The sequence below is a fragment of the Ooceraea biroi genome, chromosome 6 (assembly GCF_003672135.1).
Source record: "Ooceraea biroi isolate clonal line C1 chromosome 6, Obir_v5.4, whole genome shotgun sequence".
Lineage (NCBI taxonomy): Eukaryota > Metazoa > Arthropoda > Insecta > Hymenoptera > Formicidae > Ooceraea > Ooceraea biroi.
The window spans coordinates 13,574,614-13,599,670 of NC_039511.1; the positions used below are offsets into that span (position 1 = coordinate 13,574,614).

Here is a 25,057-nt window from a genome sequence, read left to right on the forward strand (position 1 = left end):
AGAAAACAGCGACGATAATTGTTTAAAAGAAGACAAAAGAGCAAATGTTTTATATAGGATTTTTGATAAGTGAAAGATAATAGAGAGATAATAGAAGCGTGGAAAGGCGGAAAGTGGAACAGATAAAGAAAAGAATAAATAGAGAGAGATGATGAGGAGATAAAAGAAACCGAAGTGACGCGAAGAAAATTTATGCATTTACTCAGCCTCTCGAGGAAATAGAATTATTATACTTGCTACGAGACTATTGTCCTATTGAGAAAAGTTATTTGATACTGCTTTTATTTATATAACGCGAAACATCATTAACAAATGAGAAAATTGCATTAGGCCGCTCTTTGACAATACAGTGTTCTTTGATATAAAAAAGGCTCAGGGAAGAACAACAAAACAGAGACATGGGATGCAACACTAGTAAGGAGAGTGTCCAGCCAGCGGTGGACGAGGCGAAGGAGGGTGACTCCGTCAAGAACGGGGGTGAGCGAACATCCTTTTAATATGTATGTTAATTACGCGAGCAGCATTGGCGATTATTATTCGAGTCATGCAATGAACGGAATCTCATTCCCTGTACATATTTTTGTTATCATATTTGCATGATATATTTTATATTTTTATTTATATTTTTGCGATGATTACATCGAATGATGAAAGCTTTATATTGCTTTACACCCTCCTCCCCCGGTTACAAGTTTTAATCTCTATTGCGAATACAGAACTTCGATGTTGTTTATCTTGGCTTGACAATGATAGAGACTGCTTTGTTTCAGTGTGATAAATGTACCTCTGTTCACTTTGTTAGATCTTTCGAACTGATTGCGCGCACGCTTTAATAATATCAGTACAATCAGTAGGGTCGGCAGAACTATTATATTTTCTACATAATGAATATAATGTACAGTGACGAATATTGAACATTTCTAACATTTAGTTATATTTTCTGTACTATTAAAGTTATTAAGGTTTATTAAAGAAAGTAGAACCTTGTTTGTGTGATTAGCTGCGGTCTACTGCTTGTTACAATCGAATTGTTAAAAGTTTGTAATTGTGCAGAAATTCTAGGATATCTAGGTTTCTTTAGGCATCGATAATTCTTTTAGCTTTTAATCAAATATGCATAGAACAAATTCTTTGAATCTACGTAAATATTTCTTAATATTTTGCAGAGATACAATGAAATATTTATATTTTATATTAATATTGGATTGGTAATAATTGCAGAGTTTTCAATATATTTTTCAAATCAAAACATTAAACTAAAATAACCAAAATAATCAATCCAAACAATTCAAGAGATAACAGAGACATTGAAGATATCAAAACTATTGTATTGCGTTCAGAAAATTTATTAAATTTGATAAATCTCGTTTTTATCCGAAAAATCCAAAATTATTTATTATACAAGCCAATAAATTAAATAAGTTCAATCTCAAACATTTCGGTCTTTTTTTATTATACACAAAATTAATATTATGAAAGATCTTTTTTATAAGCGCTTATTAACATGTTGCACATTATAGCAGTCATACTTTCTGTGTTTATTATATTCTATAGTGTATAGATAACGATTTCCTGTAACTTGTGATAATATAGTTGTTAGTAATGACACAGTATACTAATAATAAGCATTAGTATCTTGACTAGCGAAAAATGGGACGCTGTGTGAGGTCTAAGAGGATGAATCGCAATATCGATGGAAGTACTAATCGCGTAATGTATGTCAAGGTTTTGTCCTTCCAATTATACAGAATGTGCAAGGATATGAAATTCGGTATTGTGCGTATGCTAGAGAAAATATTGTATATATTGTATGTGTAGTAGAGAATAGAATAGTAACAAACAATAGTTACGTCTTGCAAATAGTAATTGATTATATTGCAGAAAACAATTTGTAACAGCAATAACAAGGAAATAAACAATAAATTGTATATTTAGTTATCGTACATTTAAGAAATTCATTTGGCAGAATCGCCTTGATCAAAACTATTATAAACTATATCTATTCCTATGTACCATATCTCATCTTTCTTTGACAAAATAATATCTTACAATTCGTACGTTGCGTACAAAATATTAATTTATAATTAACGACTTATCGTGAATTGATGCAATCGTATAAATATGACTAAATTGTGGCACGTTCTGCTTTACTGGCTGCAGTAAAAATCCATACGCGGCTAAACTCCTTGCTTGAAGCCGAATCAATTACTTTCGGAGTTTCGACGAATTTCCGCACGTGAAATGTTGGATTTCAGCAGTACCGACATTGCTGCATAATATCCTAGTTTTACGTTTTGTGTGTGATGAGGATCATTGAAGAGGAAGTCTACCATACGATGATAAATAAATGAATAAATCTTACAAATATGAGTGCACGCATTTCAAGATGATAATGACTTTCTCTATTCTCTCACTAGAAAGATGTAGCGAAGTAAGACGTACAGTGATAAAAGTATCTATAGAAGATTATAGAGAGAAGAGCAGACTATGTACAATAACTAGCAGCGTAAACTACGTAAATGTTCTTGTTAGCAAAAGTTGGATATAGATCGAACGATCAGCTCTGGTTGTGTAGTATTTGCATTTGGGACGTAAATAATACAAGCAGTTAAAGTTAACGAGTAGTTAATTAATAAAAATAAATAGCTTTTTATACATATAATTAAAAACTAAAAATATAAATTACATATAATGCAGCACAATTGTCATTCATTTAAACAATTTCAATAGAAAGAGTTTACAATAAACTGTATTATAAACTGTTATGTGTGCTAATTATTTCTTGAATACTATTTAGTGCCATCACTGGCTTCTTAACGACTTAGGTGTTGTGACAGTACCTATCCCTGCTGTACATAAAGTGTCCAGTAAACATAACGAAACTTCTCTGATGTTTGTTGGAAGAGACAAGTCAGAGAATAATGGTTCCAACAAAGTTGAAACGTTGCTAATGTGAATAGCTTGACGATGTTGCATTTACGAAACAATGCAATTTTCCAAAAATAAACAAATTAATAGCAAGTACGATAGAGATTCCGTGATATAAAATTTTTGTATAGTAATATAATAATAAAAGCAAAATCAAGAAAAAAGAAACTTAAATATAATTATATAAATATAATAAACATAAATGCGTTTATCGATCGTATGTGCATGCGTAATTTTTAACGTTAAAAATATAAAAATTGTTAAATATTTCTTTGGACCATCTTCAATAATTGAAAATGAGGAAAAGGCAAAACAATTAATTTTCTTTTTTATTTTCGACAATCGATTGAACTCGATTAAACATCTGATGGTTTTAGCGTTTTTACTACATAAATTAAGAATTTAATGAGAACTCATACTTCGGTAACAAATGAAGGTAATCAATTAAATCAGTTAGAGAGGATAGGTAAAAAAATCGCTGAAAAGTTTGAAGCGCAGAGGGATGAATGACACTTACGACGGCCCTGTCTCGCGACGAGTCTCGCTACGAGACGAGGCGAGAATCGAAAACTGCGACTGCGAACGAACGGCGCGGCAGGGCCGTGATCGGCCGCTGTTATAAACGGGGTCATCGGTGCCCGGGAACAGTCAGTCGCACGTCAGACCGAGCCGCGTGTGGATGTGCGGGTGAGAATAGCGAGTGAACGAGCAACCGAGCTAGCGACGACGCGCTTCGACGCAGGTGAGTCGAGGCGAGGGCGAGGGTCGCCTCTACGATGCAACGATCTTCGCGTGCATGTGTGTCGGGAAGAGAAAAAACGGGGTTAAAGAGGCGAAAGGGGTGAATCAGGATTGCCGAAGTGATATTGTCCCGTGCACGCAAATCGCGTTCACGCCGCTAATATCGCGTATTGAGCGTAGGCTCGGACGATGGTGAACGATGCGATTGCGAGGCGCGACGCGATCCTCTTCCTTGCTTCTTGTCTGCACATCCGAGTAGTATCGAACGCCCCATGACCGCCAGGTCAAGTAAAAGGAGATCGTTGGCGATAAGAGGCAGAAGTAGTTGCACACGCTTGGAAGCCCTAGAGCGATTTGAAATCAGCTGTTCACTATCGACAGTTATTTTGGAAACGCTGGCAGGCGTAAACTGTACAGATAAATGCGCGAAATAAATTTTCTGCGAATGTGTACCGCCTCCATCGAGTTAATCTCAAGATTTGCAGGCCTTTTTGACAAATACGGATTTGTTGCGCTCTTATAGCGACACCATAATCTATTAAATCGCCTTGCACGTTATGCAACAGCGAAAGTTATCCAAGTGGAATTTTTCAAGATTGATTGATGTTATTTTATTAATTAGTAGAAATAATTTAGGATTGCGGTACTTTTTATAGTTTTCATTCGGAGAATGAACTGCAATTGCAAGATATTTATGCATTAGCTGTTGAAAGTTAGCCAAGCAGGAATTATTCTTACGATTTTTGAACAATTATGATCAATTATTTTCTGAAAGGCAGAAGCTAATACAACACCTTTCTGAAGTAAAAGCAGTTCATAATATAGCGAAGATTTCCTGTATAGCTTTTAATAACAAAATGAGATTGATCTATTTAGGTTTCTGTCTTTATAACTTTTTTTTCGATAACGAAAACAAGGTTTCTTTAATGAGAAATTTAATTCTTTTTTTAAAAGTTGGTCGGGTAACAATGGCAGAAGGTCCTTGCGTGATATCAGAAAAGAAATAAAGATACCGGACATTTAAAAAAACAATGCAATTGTAAAAACGCTGAGACGGGAACGAAGGAAAGATGAAATTGCGATAGCAATTAATTCTCAGACAAATGTTTCAGCTTTTAACAGAAGAAATTTAATACGCATTTTACATATAAAACGCGCGCAACTTTTTCTTTCCTCATATATTTTATATTTTCTTCGGAAGCTTTATAGTGCGTGAACATAAACATCGATAAAATTACCGCAAACTTGCACGGTCGATTCACCCAGCTTTGCACGTAGACAACCGAGAAGTGCATAACTAGGGAAGAATTCATGGCTCGTCGCAAAAGTGTACTCCTTGAATTTCCTCTTTCATCAAGTGGCAACCAACCTAGGGAAACGGTGTCGCGGAAAAGCGCTCAATAGCTGAAGTGGGCTCCATTATTTTAAGAAAAAATTCAGTTTTCGCACCTCATTGTCGCACTTTACGCTCAATTTTTATATTTGTTTGAGACCTCAAAGAATCTTAATCAGTTAATAATATGCAGGTAAAACAGATCAATGAGGATACGTTATCCTGTTTCTGAAGATTCAAGGATATCGAAGATAATTGAGCTAGATCCCTGAGAGCATTTAATGGGATCTGGGAAGTTGTCCTGTTATAAGAGATCCGAGATTAGAGAATAAATCCCCATAATGACTGTTCTTCCGTCGGAAAAATAAGATAGTACGATGATGGGAACGCTGATCGCGTTTTTTATAGCACCGAGCACTGATCGGTTTTTTTATAACGCCGAAGGAAAGAATCGTGTCGCGTCGAAATGACACGTCGGTGGCACGTCGGTCGATTGGGGACACGAAGGTTTAATTTGATCAGAAAGATTGGAAGAATCGATTGGCGTTTGCAGCACCATCCCATCGGGACGTGGAATATTAAAAATGTATATTAGGCGCCGCGTAATCTCGAACATGCAGCGCGAAAATAGAAACGCTAATCGATACTTGTCGCGCTGAACGTGTTTGTGGAAGGTGAAATGTTCGGAATAAATATAGGTGAACTGTGAAGCCGCTAACACGGCGGCCATTTCTAATACACGCGATGTATCAGAAGCCGCGCCCTTTCTCCAGTCAGTTACGGAATTTCCGGGTGGAGTTGCTCTCCTTTTAGGGAAGACCGATCGGATATCGGAGGCCAATTGTTGACAATATTATGTCCCACGTCAAATAATTTACGCTACTGTAGTTTACCCCTTAGAATCGATAGTTTTTCTTTATATCCTTGCAACTTGTTGAGGAAACTTTTGCTGTCAACTGCAACAACTCCAACTCGTGCAGGTATTTGTTTTATGGAAAAGCGAACTAGAAGCGTAATTATTCTTGTTACTTTTGCTTGAAGATATCTCGAAGGCAGCGGAAGGCGATACAGCGAAAGCGGAGTCCTCAGACAAGGAGAACGAGAAAGACGAAGAGGAAGAGAAGGAGAAAAAGGCAGCAGCAACGAAGATACAAGCGGCTTTTCGCGGACATAACGTTAGGAAAAGTCTAAGAGTGCCGGATCAGACGAGGAGCGAGGAAGCATCCTCAGAGCCTACGAAGGAACAATTGCAAGAGGAATTCCCTGCCGATAATCAAGGTGAGCGGCCGTACGTTCCGAAATCGGTTCAAAGTTCACATGATCGTGAGATAAGAAATAAATTTGTACGATGCGCTTTGTAACAGAGCTTTGCGACGCAGCGGCGAAGATACAAGCAACTTTCCGGAGCCACATGTCGAGAAAGGATCAGGCCGCCGCTGCCGTCAAATCGGCGATGAATACGGTTGAGAGCGCGACTGCTAAGATGGAAGAGAAGGTAAGTCGCTTTTTAATTTATGATCGGATGTACATAGACTTGCTTTATCTATTGATCAAAGACGGTTTTGGACAGTGGATTGGATAATCTTTTCTACTCAGTATCCTATCCGCCTTCCTTAAATAGAGAACTATTTAATGCAAACTGTCGGCCTTGTGGAAACTTTTACATTTAATCTGATACGTCTATACGTCAAGATAATGCTATGCTAAATTAGTCTTCGCTTTCCATAATTGATGTGTAATTAACTTCTATTTTTAACTGAATGATTTGACATACAAATTCGCTTCAATAAAATATTTAATGTATGTATGTTTAGAATTATACGTGTATATTATAAAAGAGATAAAAGCATCCTAAAAGACGACAAGAACGACTCGATATAGACGATTCGACGTTTTTGTACAATACTTACAATTTAAATTAATTAGTTTTGCTTAGCCAGGAGTAATTTTCTATTATAAAAAGACTTTATAAGACAGATTGTCATCTTGTCGATCTTTAAATGATTAAATATACATAGAATGGCATATAATTAATCATGACAAAAAGTAAAATATTCTTAGTAGGACAGTAACCCTCGTTATAATTTGCTCGTTACAACGCCGTCTAAATATCGCAAGAAAAATGGTTTTGTTAATAAACTGTTTTACCGATGAAAAATAAACATATGTTTTATTTTCTATAATAATGTGATGAAAAAATCTAATATGAATTAGTTATACTTCGGCAAACTTCTTATGATGTCGCATTCTTTGCGATCGCATGCGTAGTTCATTAAGCATTACATTAAAAAAGGATAAATGACTGCATTGTTGCTAATCAAAGTAATTTTTTTTCTAATCCGATACGGTAGCGTCGATTCGATCGATGAAGCGACGTAACGACAGGTTTTGATGCGCAAGGTCACTGTGATCGATCATTCCTGCGCTGCGGTTCGTGAGAGAAAGCTATTGTTAGACCCTTTGACATTATGTTGATCAACGAATGCTCGGCACGAGTAACTGACAGCTACTTCCCAAGCTGAAGATGATCGTCTGAGTATCGAAGCGCTACTAAAGCACGTACCGAGATCAGTAGACCGGTATGCCCTACAAAGTTTCAGTTACTTTCGTGTCGATTAATTATGTACGGACTAGTTGATGCACAGCGGGATTCGATACGAGACTTAAGTCTTGTATACGATAAGGGGGATAACTTGGATAAATAGGCGAGGCATCCTGCCCAAGGATAAGATTCAGAATTTCGAAGGCAAATTACCGCAAAACTCAAGAAAATGAGTGTCTTGAATTAAAAAGCGCTCTGCGTTTTACGTCTCTTTCTTTTTCAAATTCTGCTGCAGATGCAAGATGCTGTACACGAGTTAGAGGGGATCGACTTGGCCGATCCGGACTTGCATAAGGCAGCGACTAAGATTCAAGCGAGTTTCCGCGGTCACAAGGTCCGTCAGGAGGTCAACATCCATACTACTGCCGACGAATCTAAAAAATAAAACGCTTACTCAAATGCAGGAACGCCATTGGGAGATAGATTACTACTTATTACAGCCAGTGCCATTCTTAACAGGTTGAACGCCATTCCCTATTTCTTGTACCTTGTAACGTAGCATCCGCGAATTAAGTAAATTATGCGTGTAAACAGGCGAGGCACTCGAGAAAAGCCGAGCGACGAACAGCTGAACGATATTGGCTATTAGTCCACTTTACAGACCAGAAATTATAAACAACAATACCGTTTATTTTACGTTGATAATTAATCCAGCCTTCGCCCGGGACCACTAAGATTTAAACGCTTTCTACTTTGGCTAGAATGACGATTTTTCAAATGAAATGTACACAGTCCCTGAGACATATAAATGGGAACACTTAAAATATCTCTATTGTTTACGAATATACGAACAATTGTTTTGGAACAAAGTCACATTATGTAAAGAAGTATGCTACTAAATAAAAGAACTGTTCCTTCAGTCGATCCTTATAGATCGATTTTGAATACATCTTATACGATTCGCTATATGACCATTCTCGAACTATTCTTATCCTATCGACGTGTATCTACATTTTTTATGAGTTACAACTGCCTCATATGGACATAAAGACAGATTGACAAGCTTTAAAGAACTTTTCAAGATGATAATACAATAGAAATCATGTGCAAATATTATACGAAGGAAGGATAGAATAAGGATATAAAAAAAACTAAAAAGAAGAAAAATATGATTTGTTGATGTTGGTAACATATAATTTCGAATACAAATTATCCACGATAACAGAGACAAGCATGCAAAAACTCCTTTTATCTGGTAGGTATAAACGCGACAAACGCGATACAGCATAACTTTGACGATTTGCGCATGACAAACGAAGCATTACATTAATGTACCAGTACCATGTTAATGTATTAACATATACAATGTGCATGTTAATTTTAAGTTCGTGTATTTATGTAAAATAAACGGTATAGCTGTGATGGCTCCAATTGCAAAGTCATTAATGACGGAAGTCTGTTTTACGGGTATTCTTTATCATGACACACAAATGTTCGCAGCACGGTTTCGTTTTTCAATCGTCCCTAATTTCTTGAATATCGTGAAAATGGAATGACCAAAGTGTGTTTTTTGACTGCACTTTCTACATTTTTCTAATAATCTCTCCCTTTGCTCTTTCTTTCTCTTTCTTTCTTTCTACAAAGTTGAATGTATAATATATGTTTTAATCGAAATGTGGAAGAAAACACGCATTGATCTAAATGCGAGAGCTTGTGTCTACTTTTGATCGTTACGCTATTCAACCTGTTAAATTTAGAGGGACTGTGAATTTAGAGAAATCTTTCTTAATCTAGATGTAAAAGAAGCTAAAAAAAAAGAGAGAATTCCAAGCTTCAAATAATTTTGCAAATATGAAAAGAAACGTTTTATTGTATTTTGCATTATTAATGCAGTAGAATCTGTATTTAATGGAGAGTAATACAATATAAACCTACACACATACACATCCACACACACACACACACACACAATACATATACATTTTGTCCATAAACTTCAATAAATAGCCAGTATCTCCACATATACATTTTAATATACATAAAAATTACTATATCTATATCTCAATTTGTAGAATTTCTCAATAAATTCTTCGATATTGTATGCCTCACTTGCAAATTATCTTTTCGAATCCTTTTCGGATATTATTGTATCAAAGATATCTCTAAAACTATGTGTTTAGGAATCGCACGTATGATAAATGCTATCATTGAAAATGGGGCAAAGAAGTAAAGCATTAAATCGTGATTCTACTGCATCGATTAAAAGCGTGTATTACATACTGGATTTATGACTGTTCAGAAAAGGCTGAAGAAGGTCCAATGAGATCCTTTCAGTAATGATCTCTCTATGAGCTTACTTGCTCAAAACCTTTGTATACCAAAGTTAATATTCTGTTCCAATAATCAAGCTTTAGGTTTTATTCGTGTAACAAAAAGATTGAAATTGTTGTCCCTATTGTGGATAATTACAGTAAATTTTATTGCCTATCTAATACATTTTATGTTGTATGCAAATTAGCCTATCGATGGCTGAAGCGGGAATTGTTTTCCAGGCCTAAAAAGATTCGCTTGTATGTGTTACCGATTCCTTTTTGCATATAATCGTAGCAACGATCAGTAAACGATAAAGATGCATAATGCGAGATAGCGACCGAGAACAATTTTGCAATTGTACTAGTTAGATTGTTGTTTGCTTTTCAATGCAAACTTTATTTATTCTTATTATATTATAGAGCAGGATATCGCGAATTTTTATTGTTTTTACTTCCTCATAGTCGTCCACAAGTTTTTCTATAGAGAGAATCTTATTTTCATTTTTCTACATTTGTGATTTGTACCGATATTTGTACCAATTTGCTGCTAACAACGTTAAATGATATACTGTTATTAAACAATATCGTGTAACATTGCCATATTGCACGTTTAGCATTGATTTTTATACAGCACGAAATATTTTCAATTGCATCGCGAGAATATTGCATTGTGCAAATGTATAGTGCAATATCGCAGAAACGTTTTAGAAATGCAAGATTGCAAGATTTCAATAAGAAGATTGCAGCAAAAATTTTGTCGTAAAATTTTCAAGCTAAAACGTTTTCCTGCAACTTTATACGGGTTATGAACACTAATTGCACGCATTCATTGATAAAATTTTGCAATTTAGTGATCAATACATACAATAGATACAAGTACAAACATATTGCGGCAATATTGCAACGAGCGAGTTCTTCAAAACTATATACATTCCATCCTATATAATATTTCTGCACGATTGGTATCGATTGCATATATACGATATTGTGCAGCTATTGTTTAGCGGCAAGCAAATATCAAAGAGATTCAGTAAGAGACGAAGACTCTCTATTTCTCAATTCCCAATATCTGATACTTTAGTTTCAATTTTTAGTCCACAATTCCCGATGTCCCGAACTCTTAGTATCTAAGGCTCAATTTCGAATTTATAATAATAACTCGTAACACTTTTTAATCTCCAATTAAAAAATGATAAACTTCCGACTTTCATTCCGTAGTTACAGTCACAATTTTTACCTACGGTACGATTGCTGATTCTTAATTTGTGAATAGATACTGTTTCGAATCACATAAGATTGCGCATAAGGATTGCTTATATACATATATATAAGTGATCTATAATTGCCGCTTGTAGAAACTTAAAGCGAAGCTTTAACATGGTCGGCAATGATCTATCTTCGAGTAACGTTGTTTGTATCGGGATGAGCGCACACGATGATTGTGGATGAAGAATATTTGTATTGAATCAATATGGAGAGAGAGAAACGTTACGATGGATAATAGACATTCTTGTCGATACGTTACTTTGTCACATATGAATAGTTTTAGTGGTGCACAAGACAAAAATGTGGTAAAATATATTGTAAGAATGTAATAAAAAGTGCTGCAATACCGCTAAAACGAGCGGCTCGCATGACATGTAATCCGTTTGTTTAAAATACATACCTGCTAACTGTACGAACGCAAAAATTTTAATACCAGAGTATCATCTGCAAACTCAATTGAACTGGATTCGATTGAATAATATGACGTCATATGCGTCATATCGTAAAACGTCACGTTACAACAAGTAGAGAACAATTTATTTCGCTTTTTACGCGACGACGTAATCATTAGTACATCTTTGTAAAACATTATAATTAAATCGTACATGAAGCCTCAATAAAAAGTTAAGAACCTAACTGAATTATTCGATGTATAAGTATAAGGTGACTACCCAGACAGCACGAAAATCCAAAAGACATCGCAAAAATGGCTAAAAGACATAAAGACGTTTTTTAAACATCTTTGCGATATTTTTTGGATTTTTGCTGCTGGGCGCTTCTTACGCGGGTAATGCTAGCAAATATATTTATATAATTATTCAATAAAAAATTTATCTTTTTCTTTCTTCTCTTTAAGTTCTTGCACAATTGTTAAATAAATAAAGTTCCTCTCGGTGTTATCTCATGCGCAAAATGCGTGTTATCTTATGAGCAAGAGCTGTGTGTGTGGTTAACATTCCTACCGTAAGATGTCGCACCAAAGCTGTAGTTTGCCTGATCACATTGTTTACATCCTTTATTTGGTTAGTTTGCTGTCATCCTTCGCACGGTACGTTCATTTAATCGCGCCACGGCGCGATATTCCTATCAATGACAGTTAGATATTCTGCACACTGATCACATGGGCAAGACGTATTACTGCGACTATTGTGACAGATCGTTCAAGGACAATGTTGAGGCCCGCAAGAAACACCTGTCGAGTTTACAGCACACGAAAAACCGGACGGATCATTACAACGTGTTTAAGGGTAATCTTTAGTCTTCGTTCTCCTTAAAGCGGTGTCTACAATGAGATTTTGAGGCGTAAGATTTAAGAAGTTGACCAATCACAATCGAATATAAAGAGAATGATCTACTTTGATTGGTCGATTTCTTAAATCTTACGCCTTAAAATCTCATTGTAGACACCGCTTAAAGCGGGGTCTACAATAAGAATTTAAGGCGTAAGATTTAAGAAATTGACCAATCACAATCGAATATAAAGAGAATGATCTACTTTGATTGGTCGATTTCTTAAATCTTACGCCTTAAAATCTCATTGTAGACACCGCTTAAAGCGGGGTCTACAATAAGAATTTAAGGCGTAAGATTTAAGAAATTGACCAATCACAATCGAATATAAAGAGAATGATCTACTTTGATTGGTCGATTTCTTAAATCTTACGCCTTAAAATCTCATTGTAGACACCGCTTAAAGCGGGGTCTACAATAAGAATTTAAGGCGTAAGATTTAAGAAATTGACCAATCACAATCGAATATAAAGAGAATGATCTACTTTGATTGGTCAATTTTTTAAATCTTATGCCTTAAATTCTTATTGTAGACCCCGCTTTACTGATGTACGAACCTTCACGAATTCTCTCGTTGACGAGTCGTCTACAACAATGGCAGTAAGCAGTAAGAGTTCCCATTGGTCAGTTTTTGAAATAATCGATTTCGATTGGTCACTTCTTACTGCTTACTTTAGACGACCTATAAAATTAAATTCTCATTGTAGAACCCGCTTTAATACCTTCACAGATCCAGAAACGATACTGAAGGAGGAATATGAAAAAACCCCGTGTAAACGTTACATGACCATCGGCGACTGCGCTTTCGGTCTTGGTTGCCGATTTTCACATTATACGCCACCGATGATATGGGAACTCGAACGACTCGGTAATCATTCTTATCGTTATTACTCGTAAAACGCGTTAATCTTCAGTGGATAAAATTTTCGTTCCAGTTGCAGCAAAGAACTCCAAAGATCTGACAACTCAACCCAAGGACGGTTGGCCAAATCCGGAAGACATTATTAACGAGTATTTCGAGAACGAGATGGATCCGAGCGGCGCCGAGAAACTCGATTATCCATCGATGTCGAGTACACCATCAAGATTAGCCGATTATCCGTATCTACCGCGATCCTTGCGGCCCGTTACGTCGGAGGGAATGGCGGACAGTGATTTTAGCAAATGGGGTTAAAGTCTGTTGAAAAAACGCGAAAAATAAAATGAAAACCTACATACATCCACGATTCTGTTGATCATTCAATCCCTCTGTGTCACGACTCGAACGTTAAGGGGAAGCTGGAGTTGCTAGTGAACTATTTTTTCACTATAGCGATGGTAATTGCAGTTTCGAAAATTCTCTTTATTGCTTGTGCGGAATAAAAAATCCTTTTCCACAAATGAAGTATAGATAGAAAGAAAGTCCGCTCTACAGGACTTTATATTCAAAATGGAAAAAAGTTAGAAAAGACAAATGCAAGTTTTTAACTTTTTGCCATTTTGAATATAAAGTCCTGTAGAGCGGGCTTTCTTTCTATCTATATTTCATTTGTGGAAAAGGATTTTTTATTCCGCACAAGCAATAAAGAGAATTTTCGAAACTGCAATACCATCGCTATAGTGAAAAAATAGTTCACTAGCAACTCCAGCTTCCCCTCAAGGTGATCCTGAAGTTGCTAGTGAACTATTTTTTCACTATAGCGATGGTAATTGCAGTTTCGAAAATTCTCTTTATTGCTTGTGCGGAATAAAAAATCCTTTTCCACAAATGAAGTATAGATAGAAAGAAAGTCCGCTCTACAGGACTTTATATTCAAAATGGAACAAAGTTAGAAAAGACAAATGCAAGTTTTTAACTTTTTGCCATTTTGAATATAAAGTCCTGTAGAGCGGGCTTTCTTTCCATCTATACTTCATTTGTGGAAAAGGATGTTTTATTCTGCACAAGCAATAAAGAGAATTTTCGAAACTGCAATTACCATCGCTATAGTGAAAAAACAGTTCACTAGCAACTCCAGCTTCCCCTTAAGGTGATCCTGGAGTTGCTAGTGAACTATTTTTTCACTATAGCGATGGTATTGCAGTTTCGAAAATTCTCTTTATTGCTTGTGCAGAATAAAAAATCCTTTTCCACAAATGAAGTATAGATAGAAAGAAAGCCCGCTCTACAGGACTTTATATTCAAAATGGAACAAAGTTAGAAAAGACAAATGCAAGTTTTTAACTTTTTGCCATTTTGAATATAAAGTCCTGTAGAGCGGGCTTTCTTTCTATCTATACTTCATTTGTGGAAAAGGATGTTTTATTCTGCACAAGCAATAAAGAGAATTTTCGAAACTGCAATTACCATCGCTATAGTGAAAAAACAGTTCACTAGCAACTCCAGCTTCCCCTTAAGGTGATCCTGGAGTTGCTAGTGAACTATTTTTTCACTATAGCGATGGTAATTGCAGTTTCGAAAATTCTCTTTATTGCTTGTGCGGAATAAAAAATCCTTTTCCACAAATGAAGTATAGATAGAAAGAAAGCCCGCTCTACAGGACTTTATATTCAAAATGGAACAAAGTTAGAAAAGACAAATGCAAGTTTTTAACTTTTTTCCATTTTGAATATAAAGTCCTGTAGAGCGGGCTTTCTTTCTATCTATACTTCATTTGTGGAAAAGGATTTTTTATTCCGCACAAGCAATAAAGAGAATTTTCGAAACTGCAATACCATCGCTATAGTGAAAAAATAGTTCACTAGCAACTCCAGCTTCCCCTCAAGGTGATCCTGAAGTTGCTAGTGAACTATTTTTTCACTATAGCGATGGTAATTGCAGTTTCGAAAATTCTCTTTATTGCTTGTGCGGAATAAAAAATCCTTTTCCACAAATGAAGTATAGATAGAAAGAAAGTCCGCTCTACAGGACTTTATATTCAAAATGGAACAAAGTTAGAAAAGACAAATGCAAGTTTTTAACTTTTTGCCGTTTTGAATATAAAGTCCTGTAGAGCGGGCTTTCTTTCTATCTATACTTCATTTGTGGAAAAGGATTTTTTATTCCGCACAAGCAATAAAGAGAATTTTCGAAACTGCAATACCATCGCTATAGTGAAAAAATAGTTCACTAGCAACTCCAGCTTCCCCTCAAGGTGATCCTGAAGTTGCTAGTGAACTATTTTTTCACTATAGCGATGGTAATTGCAGTTTCGAAAATTCTCTTTATTGCTTGTGCGGAATAAAAAATCCTTTTCCACAAATGAAGTCAAGATAGAAAGAAAGTCCGCTCTACAGGACTTTATATTCAAAATGGAACAAAGTTAGAAAAGACAAATGCAAGTTTTTAACTTTTTGCCGTTTTGAATATAAAGTCCTGTAGAGCGGGCTTTCTTTCTATCTATATTTCATTTGTGGAAAAGGATTTTTTATTCCGCACAAGCAATAAAGAGAATTTTCGAAACTGCAATTACCATCGCTATAGTGAAAAAATAGTTCACTAGCAACTCCAGCATTCCCTTAATTATGGACGTTATCCCGCCAGAGTTTCAAACGGCGCGACGCGCGTTACCGTCAGGACAAAGTCCCCTTTCGTTCCCCCTCCCCACGTCGTTCGCGCCAATCGCGAATCGGATCCGCCTTCGTGCGGTGATGTTGCTATGGAACACTGTGGCGGAGCGCCGGTTGCCACGACAGTATAGCGTAAGGCGGCACGTGACGCGACGCAACGTAACGCGACGCGACGCGACGCGACGCGGATACGCCGCACCTGTCGGTTTTCCGAAAAAAAGACTTCCTTGCAAAGGTAGCAAAACGGAGCTATCCGATATTCTGTGAATGTACGCTCGCGCGCGAAAATATGAGTGTTCGCGAGCGTCGATCTCTCACAAGCGCCTGGCGGACTCGTTAAAAAAATCAGAGTGCCACCTGGAGGGGCCTTTGCCGATTTAGCGGAATTGGAATTCGAGTGTTCCAGGTCACGACGGTGAGTCTTTCGATAAATTCCTTTCTGTGCGGTGCGAGCGAGTGATGATGGGAATCGTAAAGAAACATATGTAAATGAAAAATAAAATTATTGTAAAAAGAAGAAATTATTAAACGTGTTTAGGAAATGCATATTTGCGAAATAATAGGTAAGAAATGCTTTTTAAAAAAATTCTTAAAAAGAATTAAATTTGCGCATTCCGTATGTTGATGTGTAAAAACTAATTACGAGATAATATCTTATGAAATATTCAGAGTACCTAATTTCATAATCTTAAATAAATTTCACAGTATAATTACGCAAATTGTTTGCGCTGAAACTTATGTGTTCCTAAACGTATTTTAATGAATACAATTCTTCGGATTGCAAATGAGTTGAAAACGAGTTAAACGAACTAAGAATTTATTCTCTGCCGAGATTTTTCTACTCGAAAAATTCATTCTGCGCTCGCTGTATAGTATGGAAACTGAAAGTTTCCTGCACACTAACATCAACCCATTGCGATGCAACGCTCCGTTTGTCGTAAACACGCGCGCGTACGTCCGACATCGCTTCTTGAATAAGAAAATTTCTGGTTGCTGGATAGGCCAAGGACGGACCTGTTTTACCGTCATTATCAACGAATGTAACTCCGCTAGAACGCAGATTTCGAGAAAATAAGAATACAATTGGGCAGAGTACATTACTGCCGGCCTTCTTTATCTTTGAGTTCCTTGTACGTGTTCTTTGTTGGACATTTCCCGCAAAGCTGAGATGACAAATTTATACAATGTTCGCTCTTCGCTCGTAATCGCTTGCGTTCTTCCTTGGCGCTGAACTGAACGTCGCATGAAATGAAATACCATCTCAAGTCCTATGTTGGACAGACGGAGCATACGCTGAAGCGAAGGAAACTTGAATCTAATTTCTTATCTGTAGTGAATATTATAAATGCACCCTAAAATTACTGCCGTTTCTTTCTTTGATTCTGGAATTCTTTCATCGATATGAAACATAGGTAAAAAATTAATATACTCTTTCAAAGAGAGAATTGAAACAATGTATAATTAACCAATTATTTTCAATTCTGTACGTATGCAAATAGCTGCTGCTAATTCCTTTTGAGGCATACGGTAGGTAAAAAAAGGATTTGCACATTTCATCTTTTGTAATTTTGCACAAATGAAAGTGCATAATGTTACGAAGCGATTCGTCCAATTCGCTGATACGAAGATCACGCACTCCGACGGAAATCTTCTAATAATATCTTATTATTTCATATGAAATTACTCCAAATAAGACGGAGGATGTGGAAACATTCTCTTCATAGACGTATATCGAAACAATGAAATAAATGAAAAATAAGCTGGGCTGGCGGGATGGCAAGTGCGGCGTGACGGTGTGATGATGGCAACGACCTGGAGAGCTCTGTGCAATCCAGTCACGATTCTTGGTGGAGGTCGTGACCTTGCCGATATACAGGATATGAGGGATATGGAGAAGATGGGGAATATGGAGGCTAGTGTTCTTGTGTTCTGTGTTCGTCGGGGATCTCGATTATTTCGAGTTGATCACACGAATATTCGTTGTACAATTCATAAAGAAGATAAGTGAAGCATGAAGCACGAAACATTCATCTTGTACTAAAATATTAATAATGAGAAGAAACAAATAGAAGTTTATTTATAAATAGAGAGACCTGTAAATTAATCTCTCATCAATTTTCAAAGGTGCTATTTTATGAGACGAGCATTTATTTTTGTGATATGTAATCACAGCGGAGAAATTTATTTGAATAGAAAACATTTTGCTTTGCTAACTGCGAAGTACGAGCGAACTGACGGCGTTGAATGCAACCCTGGATCGATTTGACGACGAACCGTTCTCGTCCATTGTTGCACCCTATGAATTGTCCGTTGCGGAACAGCTGCCTATACCCTACCGATGCTTACAATGTCCTTAGCGCTGAACGATGCCTGTAACAATACGTCGCGAAATGCGGGCGCGTCCTGGAATACATTTTCCTTTTCCTCGATTTTGTTAAGCAAAATGGACTCCTTGCAAAGATCGAGTTCGCTAGAAAATTTTCAGTTTGTCCCAAATTACTTGTGTCAGGCGCTAATATGCCCTATTATGAGATATGCTCCTAATATGAGATAATGGGGTTTCTGCTAAACTAGTGAGCACCATCTGTTAATTCCACCATGAACTTATTACTCTTGGTGTAAAATGTATTTAGTGAAAAATTCATTGTTCGTTATTGCGTTTAGCCTTTGCAAGAAAAGGTTTGTGAAATTGTGAACATGTCAAAGGAACTTGAGGTAAGTCTTTAAACCTTGCTTATTATATAATAAGGAAATGGTTGGCAATAAATTCAGTATGCAATGATAGAGTAGAATCATAGTAACAGGAAAATATGGAATTTGTTGAATTGCTTAATTGTAGAGATTAGATTTCATGATCGCAGAACCACTAGGCGCGTGGCTCGTATAATGAGATATTCAGGGTACTCTTAATATGAGATAATTATTGCTCGAATATGAAGATTATGTAGTGTAATAAAAAGAAAGAAAATACTACTTAAGGTTAAAGAAAAGTTAATACGAATTTATATTACGAATTTTTGTGTATTTAATTTTTATAGAATCTGACTATGGAGGTTAGAGAAACGAGGAAGCGTCGACAGTGGAATCGTAAAGATTTGGCGAAGGCTGTGGCAGCAGTATTTTTATAAAACTATCTAATAAAGTTTTTTAATTGCAATACTGATGTATTTTGCGCTTTTAACACCGATTTCTCGAAGTATCTTAATATTAGGAGCACACTTTCTCGATCCTGCGTAAAGCCCTTTTTTCAAATTTTTTTAATTTTCAGAAAAAATAATATTTAAATTAGATTTTTCATTTGACCAACCTAAAGCTTATTAAATTCTCTTCAAGATAACGTATTACATTTTTAAATTCTGCCTATAGATTTCCTTAGATTCGGCAAAATCGATATGGTATCTCATAATCGGGGACTTTCCTCTATGTAAAAAAATATTTAAAGAAATCTGTGTTACAGGCTATTGTTTATATTTTAAGCTCTGAAGCAACTATGATTTGACCGTGAATAAATATGCAAACTTGCTTTCATCTTCGAGCTCGTCTCATTTCTCAATGCTGGCAGCAGAACCTGCTAAAAACGAGCCAACCCAACAATTTAACGTCATTTATTTCTATTGCCTTTATGCGGGCCATTACGTCACACCGATTTCTCCTCCCTTCGTCGTCATTTGCTGTTACGACTCACGGCTACGCAAAGCAAACTTGTCAGTTTTACGGATAACACACAATGATCTCGCGACAAACGTTGAGATGTGTCGATTCGAGGCGAGAGTAAAACACGTAACTTATGAGAAATGCAAATAAAAATAGATCGATAATATAATCGACGTAGCGAATACGTTACGAATACCTGCTCGAAAAACCAGTTATACATCGGTAGACATGCCTCGCTATATTCAAAAAGGCTTGCAACGTCGGTGGATCAACCTTGAGAATAAAGAGGCTCTGAGCATGCAATTTAATTACGCTTGTTATGATTTATGATTCCTGTGTGACTTTTGCTTTGTTCACTGCCATCGGCATAATATCCCGTGATAAGTAGTGGTCTCCTCGCCGGTTTTATCTAATATTCTAATAATCGATCTAATAGACGTGTATTATTTAAATTCCTGAGAGGCGTATCGTAAACGTCGATGTCGATTATCCTCGGGCAACCGAATGGAAATCTGTTTGGGTGTTGGAAAGTGAAAAAAGCCGACGCCTGTGTTTCAAGGAAAGAGACAATTTCAAAAGGCAGGAAATTACTGGATTGTAACATATATTTGACCCGCTTTTTTAGTCTTTTTAATAACATGGACTGTAACATATATATTCGTTATTAAAAACACTTAAAATCGGAACGAATATATGTTACAATACTTTCTCTTTTTCTATGTTTGTGGAATAAGAAATGTCACAAACAATAATCCTATTCTCTCTTTTCTTGTATGCGTATGTGGAATCGAAAGAGAAAGTAAAATATATTTTTTCAAACCACGAAAGAGCACGATGGAAGAGGCAACATGATGGACACTTATTTTGTCACTGAGAGCTAATTATGCTGTTCGTTACGAGATCATGTCACAAAACAAACAATTATTCCGCATGCTACGTTTCCATTCCGTAATCCCGCAATGTACAATAAGCATCTTATATGCTCGTAAGTTGTATATCTCGGCGTTAACGCAGTCGACGGGAAGCTGTCCAAAAGACCCGAGTATGTACACGCGAGAAGGTAAAAAATGAAGATGAAGAAGCAGAGAGGAAGATGCGGTTGCCAGGCAGATGTCGCTGCCAGACGAGCGAAGCTGGCAATTCGTGAAACGTACGCACGGATAATCGTCATGCGATCGCTATGATATTGTTATGAATATTTCCTTTTTCATTTATTACTCCGGATTGTAGGGTTTCTCGAGTCATTTGCTGGGTTCTTCTTTCTACATCGCTTTCCTCTAAATCGTCAAAATTTTCTTCTTTCCACGTCGCTTTTCTCTACATCTAGACGTTACACGCTTAGTTAGTTTCTGTATCACTTTGTAAGATCTGGAAAGATAGTCGAGACTGACAGGTCGTATAGAGGATCAGAATGAAAACAAGTTGATCACAACAATAGGAGTATTGGCCGTACAGCTTAAGACCTAGGCGTGTGAACCAGGGATCCCGGAGAGTTCGAGTTGAAATCTAAGGCAGTTTCCTAGTTATTTTTCGCCTCTTACAATTCAGAAGTGGGATAAAATCCGCTACCCCTCGAAGACAGTTGAGATTCATCCGCTACCCCTCGGAGAGGAGGGAGTTAAGAAGCAGCTGGCCGGTAGTGAAGCCTGAACATGGAGGTCGGGACGGACTCAGAGGAGTGAACCAACATGGAGATTGGGAAGGACTCAGAGGAGTGAACCAACATGGAGATTGGGAAGGACTCAGAGGAGTGAACCAACATGGAGATTGGGAAGGACTCAGAGGAGTGAACCAACATGGAGGTTGGGAAGGACTCAGAGGAGTGAACCAAAAATGGATATTGGGAGGGACTCAGAAGAGTGAACCAAAAATGGAGGTTGGGAGGGACTCAGAGGAGTGAACCAACATGGAGATTGGGAAGGACTCAGAGGAGTGAACCAACATGGAGGTTGGGAGGGACTCAGAAGAGTGAACCAAAAATGGATGTTGGGAGGGACTCAGAAGAGTGAACCAAAAATGGAGGTTGGGAGGGACTCAGAGGAGTGAACCAACATGGAGATTGGGAAGGACTCAGAGGAGTGAACCAACATGGAGGTTGGGAGGGACTCAGAAGAGTGAACCAAAAATGGATGTTGGGAGGGACTCAGAAGAGTGAACCAAAAATGGATGTTGGGAGGGACTCAAGTGGAGTGAACCGACGATTTGGAGACATTCGGGGACGAATGTAATGTCAGACTGGCCGAGCTGTAAGATCTGGAAAGATAGTCGAGACTGACAGGTCGTATAGAGGATCGGAATGAAAAAAAGTTGATCACAACGGTAGGAGTATTGGCCGTACAGCCTAAGACCTAGGCGTGTGAACCAGGGATCCCGGAGAGTTCGAGTTCAAATCTAAGGCAGTCTCCTAGTTATTTTTCGCCTCTTACAATTCAGAAGTGGGATAAAATCCGCTACCCCTCGAAGACAGTTGAGATTCATCCGCTACCCCTCGGAGAGGAGGGAGTTAAGAAGCAGCTGGCCGGTAGTGAAGCCTGAACATGGAGGTCGGGACGGACTCAGAGGAGTGAACCAACATGGAGATTGGGAAGGACTCAGAGGAGTGAACCAACATGGAGATTGGGAAGGACTCAGAGGAGTGAACCAACATGGAGATTGGGAAGGACTCAGAGGAGTGAACCAACATGGAGGTTGGGAAGGACTCAGAGGAGTGAACCAAAAATGGATATTGGGAGGGACTCAGAAGAGTGAACCAAAAATGGAGGTTGGGAGGGACTTAAGTGGAGTGAACCGACGATTTGGAGACATTCGGGGACGAATGTAATGTCAGACTGGCCGAGCTGTAAGATCTGGAAAGATAGTCGAGACTGACAGGTCGTATAGAGGATCGGAATGAAAAAAAGTTGATCACAACAGTAGGAGTATTGGCCGTACAGCCTAAGACCTAGGCGTGTGAACCAGGGATCCCGGAGAGTTCGAGTTCAAATCTAAGGCAGTTTCCTAGTTATTTTTCGCCTCTTACAACTTGGACTCAATTGCCTTAGATTCAGACAATTACGCATGCCTCCACATCGATGTGACGGCTGGCAACTAACGGGCAAGCTGTCTTCGTCAATGATGGACTCTTGGCTCGATCCTTATCGGGTGCCAGCCGTTTACACTACAGTGAAACCGATTACGTTTCTCGAGTCACCCGTCTCTTGCAAACGCCGGTGATATTTTCGTCTGGTTATTCTCTCTCTTCTCTCTGTTACGTGCAGTTTCCATGGACCTATTGTGGTCGCGAGGTAGCAAATTGTTCAAGAAATTGAACCCTTTATATCATGAGAGAATCGCATGAGAATGCTCGGAACGCCTCGTGCACGTAGCTCGCATATGCGAGCTACTGCAACGGATGTTCTATATGCGGCGGAACGGAACGGAGCAGACAGGACCGGACGTGGAGCGCTCGCTGTCGGTACCTGACACGAACGCGCTTCTTCCTGCTAAAACGGTTTCTGTAAATAAATCCGCATTCATCGAGGCTGAAAAGGGGGCCGCTACGGACCGTTTATGCCGTTTTCCTTTTGGATCTCGTAACGAATTTGTCAGATGCTTCCTCCGTACCGAGCTCTCGCGGCTCTGCCTCCGCAGGGAACGAGACTGCTTTCACCGCGAGAAGAAAGGCTTGCCGATTTCATTTTGTTAAGAATGCAATGATTTTTACATTTAACGAGGAGTAGTACGAATTTTTTATCTCGTCGGTTCCACTACGTCAGTCTTCCTTTGGCTGATCTTCGGTCCCAGAAGCAACAAAAACATTTTCAAGCGAGAATTTTCGATCCACCTTGTACATCTCTCGAAGATAAAGCCGTATCTCCGTAGGCGACGCGCATGGCGAGGCGTCACTGTAAATCATTCCGCGTGTAGTACAACTGACGTCATCGGCAAACGTTTATACTGCCGCGTTAACTGCTGCTAATAGAGAACCAGCCGTTGACCCATTGAGAAAAGCTTCGCTGAAAAAAATGTGTCGGCATACCGATTAATCAGGTCGCATCATCCTCCACGCTTTGCCTTCGTCGCGGGTGCAAGATCCTTCTGCTTCCTTTACGCGAGGACTCGCACCTGAGTAATCTAATCTAACAAAGTTAGATAGGGCGTTAAGCTGTAATTTGCACGACACAGACTGTGACAGTGTGTCTTCATTAAAACCGCGTGCTATCATTGTGTGCTATCATCTCGCGTGCGGGCAAACATTTGCATTCGCCATTTGCCCGCCGTCTTGCTTCCTCCGTACGTTCCGATGCACGAGGTTCTGCGCGAGTTTACGAGTACGCGTGCGGTATGAAAAAATATTTTCGATCAAGAAATGTTTCTCGGCGAAAAAACAGATTACCATCGAGGAATGGGCGAAACGAAGAAGTGGCCGTCCCAAGGTCGTTGGTACCAACTGTATTTGCACGATAATGCGTCGTCAGAAGCTGGCGTGAGACCATATACTGCTGAACTCGTAAGGAATTTGCTCTCATTTACTTTGAATCCACTCCATTTATTACTTCGAAGTTATTTGATGCTCTCAGTACTTAACTTGACAGCAAGTGTGCGAAGAGTTTAATGAGAAAACCCCTTCCTCCTTGATCCGAATCATTCCAAGCATTTTTCTTCGATAAGGCCAGATAATCAGCTCAGTTTAACAGCCAAGTCTAATTCTTTGGCGCGGTCAATCTTTCTATAAATTTGTCCGATCGTTGGGTTACCTGTACGCGAGCAGGTGCTTGCTGTTCACACGAGACGTATGAGAATGGAATCGCAAGAACGATACACCTGCACTCTCGGTGACTCGGATACCTTGGTTCTTTATTGCTTATTATATTAAGTGCATGCATAATTTGCAATTCTATTTTCGTGTCTGTTATATTTCGTAACACTTCGCTTTTGATTCAAGAAACGAGATATCGATCGACAATACGTCTCCTGCAAGTTGCAGCATCTTTTTCGCGAGCGTTAAACGCGATGCACAATAATGATAAAAGTACAATGAATTACACAAGAGGTATATCGAATCTCGTCGATTCAACTCGCTCCGTGCGTACATTGCGATGTGTGTGTGCGCGCTGTTTATTATCGGGTATCTTATCAAACGCCCCAGTCTGGTATTTCGAGCATGAGACACCGCGCGAGTATCGATCCGACTACGATTTCCAAGAGCATCCGCTCGCGCGCCTCAACTCGTACGATGAGATTGAACTGCGCAATAAACTGATGACCTGCCAGATTTCCAACGTTGACCAGGCAGACGCCGTCAGCGTGCATAAGCGAAGCGACGTGATATCACGGTATTCAGCATACGCCAGTGCGAAAGCCGGGATAACGATAAGATTTCTGCTTTCATGCAAAGATCTCAGCTTCAGCGAAGAAATTCAGCGAAACCCGACGTCTTAATCGTCGGCTTTAAATTACCAGCCGATGAAATCCGAGAAGGTG

At 38.3% G+C, this 25,057-nt stretch overlaps 3 protein-coding genes across 4 annotated transcripts in view; all 3 read left to right on the forward strand.

The window, feature by feature from the left end:
- Positions 1 to 253: 253 nt before the first annotated feature.
- On the forward strand, positions 254 to 11,532 carry LOC105276751 (neuromodulin). The gene is made up of 4 exons (XM_011334627.3): positions 254 to 477; positions 6,044 to 6,280; positions 6,367 to 6,497; positions 7,840 to 11,532. The coding sequence occupies exons 1-4, from the start codon at positions 399 to 401 to the stop codon at positions 7,987 to 7,989; spliced, it is 597 nt and encodes a 198-aa protein (XP_011332929.1). The 5' UTR covers positions 254 to 398; the 3' UTR covers positions 7,990 to 11,532.
- Positions 11,533 to 11,904: 372 nt separating this feature from the next.
- On the forward strand, positions 11,905 to 13,635 carry LOC105276750 (zinc finger matrin-type protein 5). Of its 2 annotated transcripts, XM_011334626.3 has the most exons (3): positions 11,905 to 12,369; positions 13,143 to 13,280; positions 13,348 to 13,635. In XM_011334626.3, the coding sequence occupies exons 1-3, from the start codon at positions 12,243 to 12,245 to the stop codon at positions 13,584 to 13,586; spliced, it is 504 nt and encodes a 167-aa protein (XP_011332928.1). In that variant the 5' UTR covers positions 11,905 to 12,242; the 3' UTR covers positions 13,587 to 13,635. The 2 variants fall into 2 exon arrangements, with proteins under 2 accessions (XP_011332928.1, XP_011332927.1); XM_011334625.3 differs by lacking the exon at positions 11,905 to 12,369 and having other exon boundaries at positions 12,382 to 13,280.
- A 2,223-nt stretch (positions 13,636 to 15,858) lies between these two features.
- The window catches only part of LOC105276749, a 30,477-nt gene continuing 21,278 nt past the window's right edge, over positions 15,859 to 25,057 (forward strand). The window contains exon 1 of the mRNA XM_026970768.1: positions 15,859 to 16,355. The gene's annotated coding sequence lies outside the window, so the exon portion shown is untranslated. The remainder of the gene's footprint in view (positions 16,356 to 25,057) is intronic.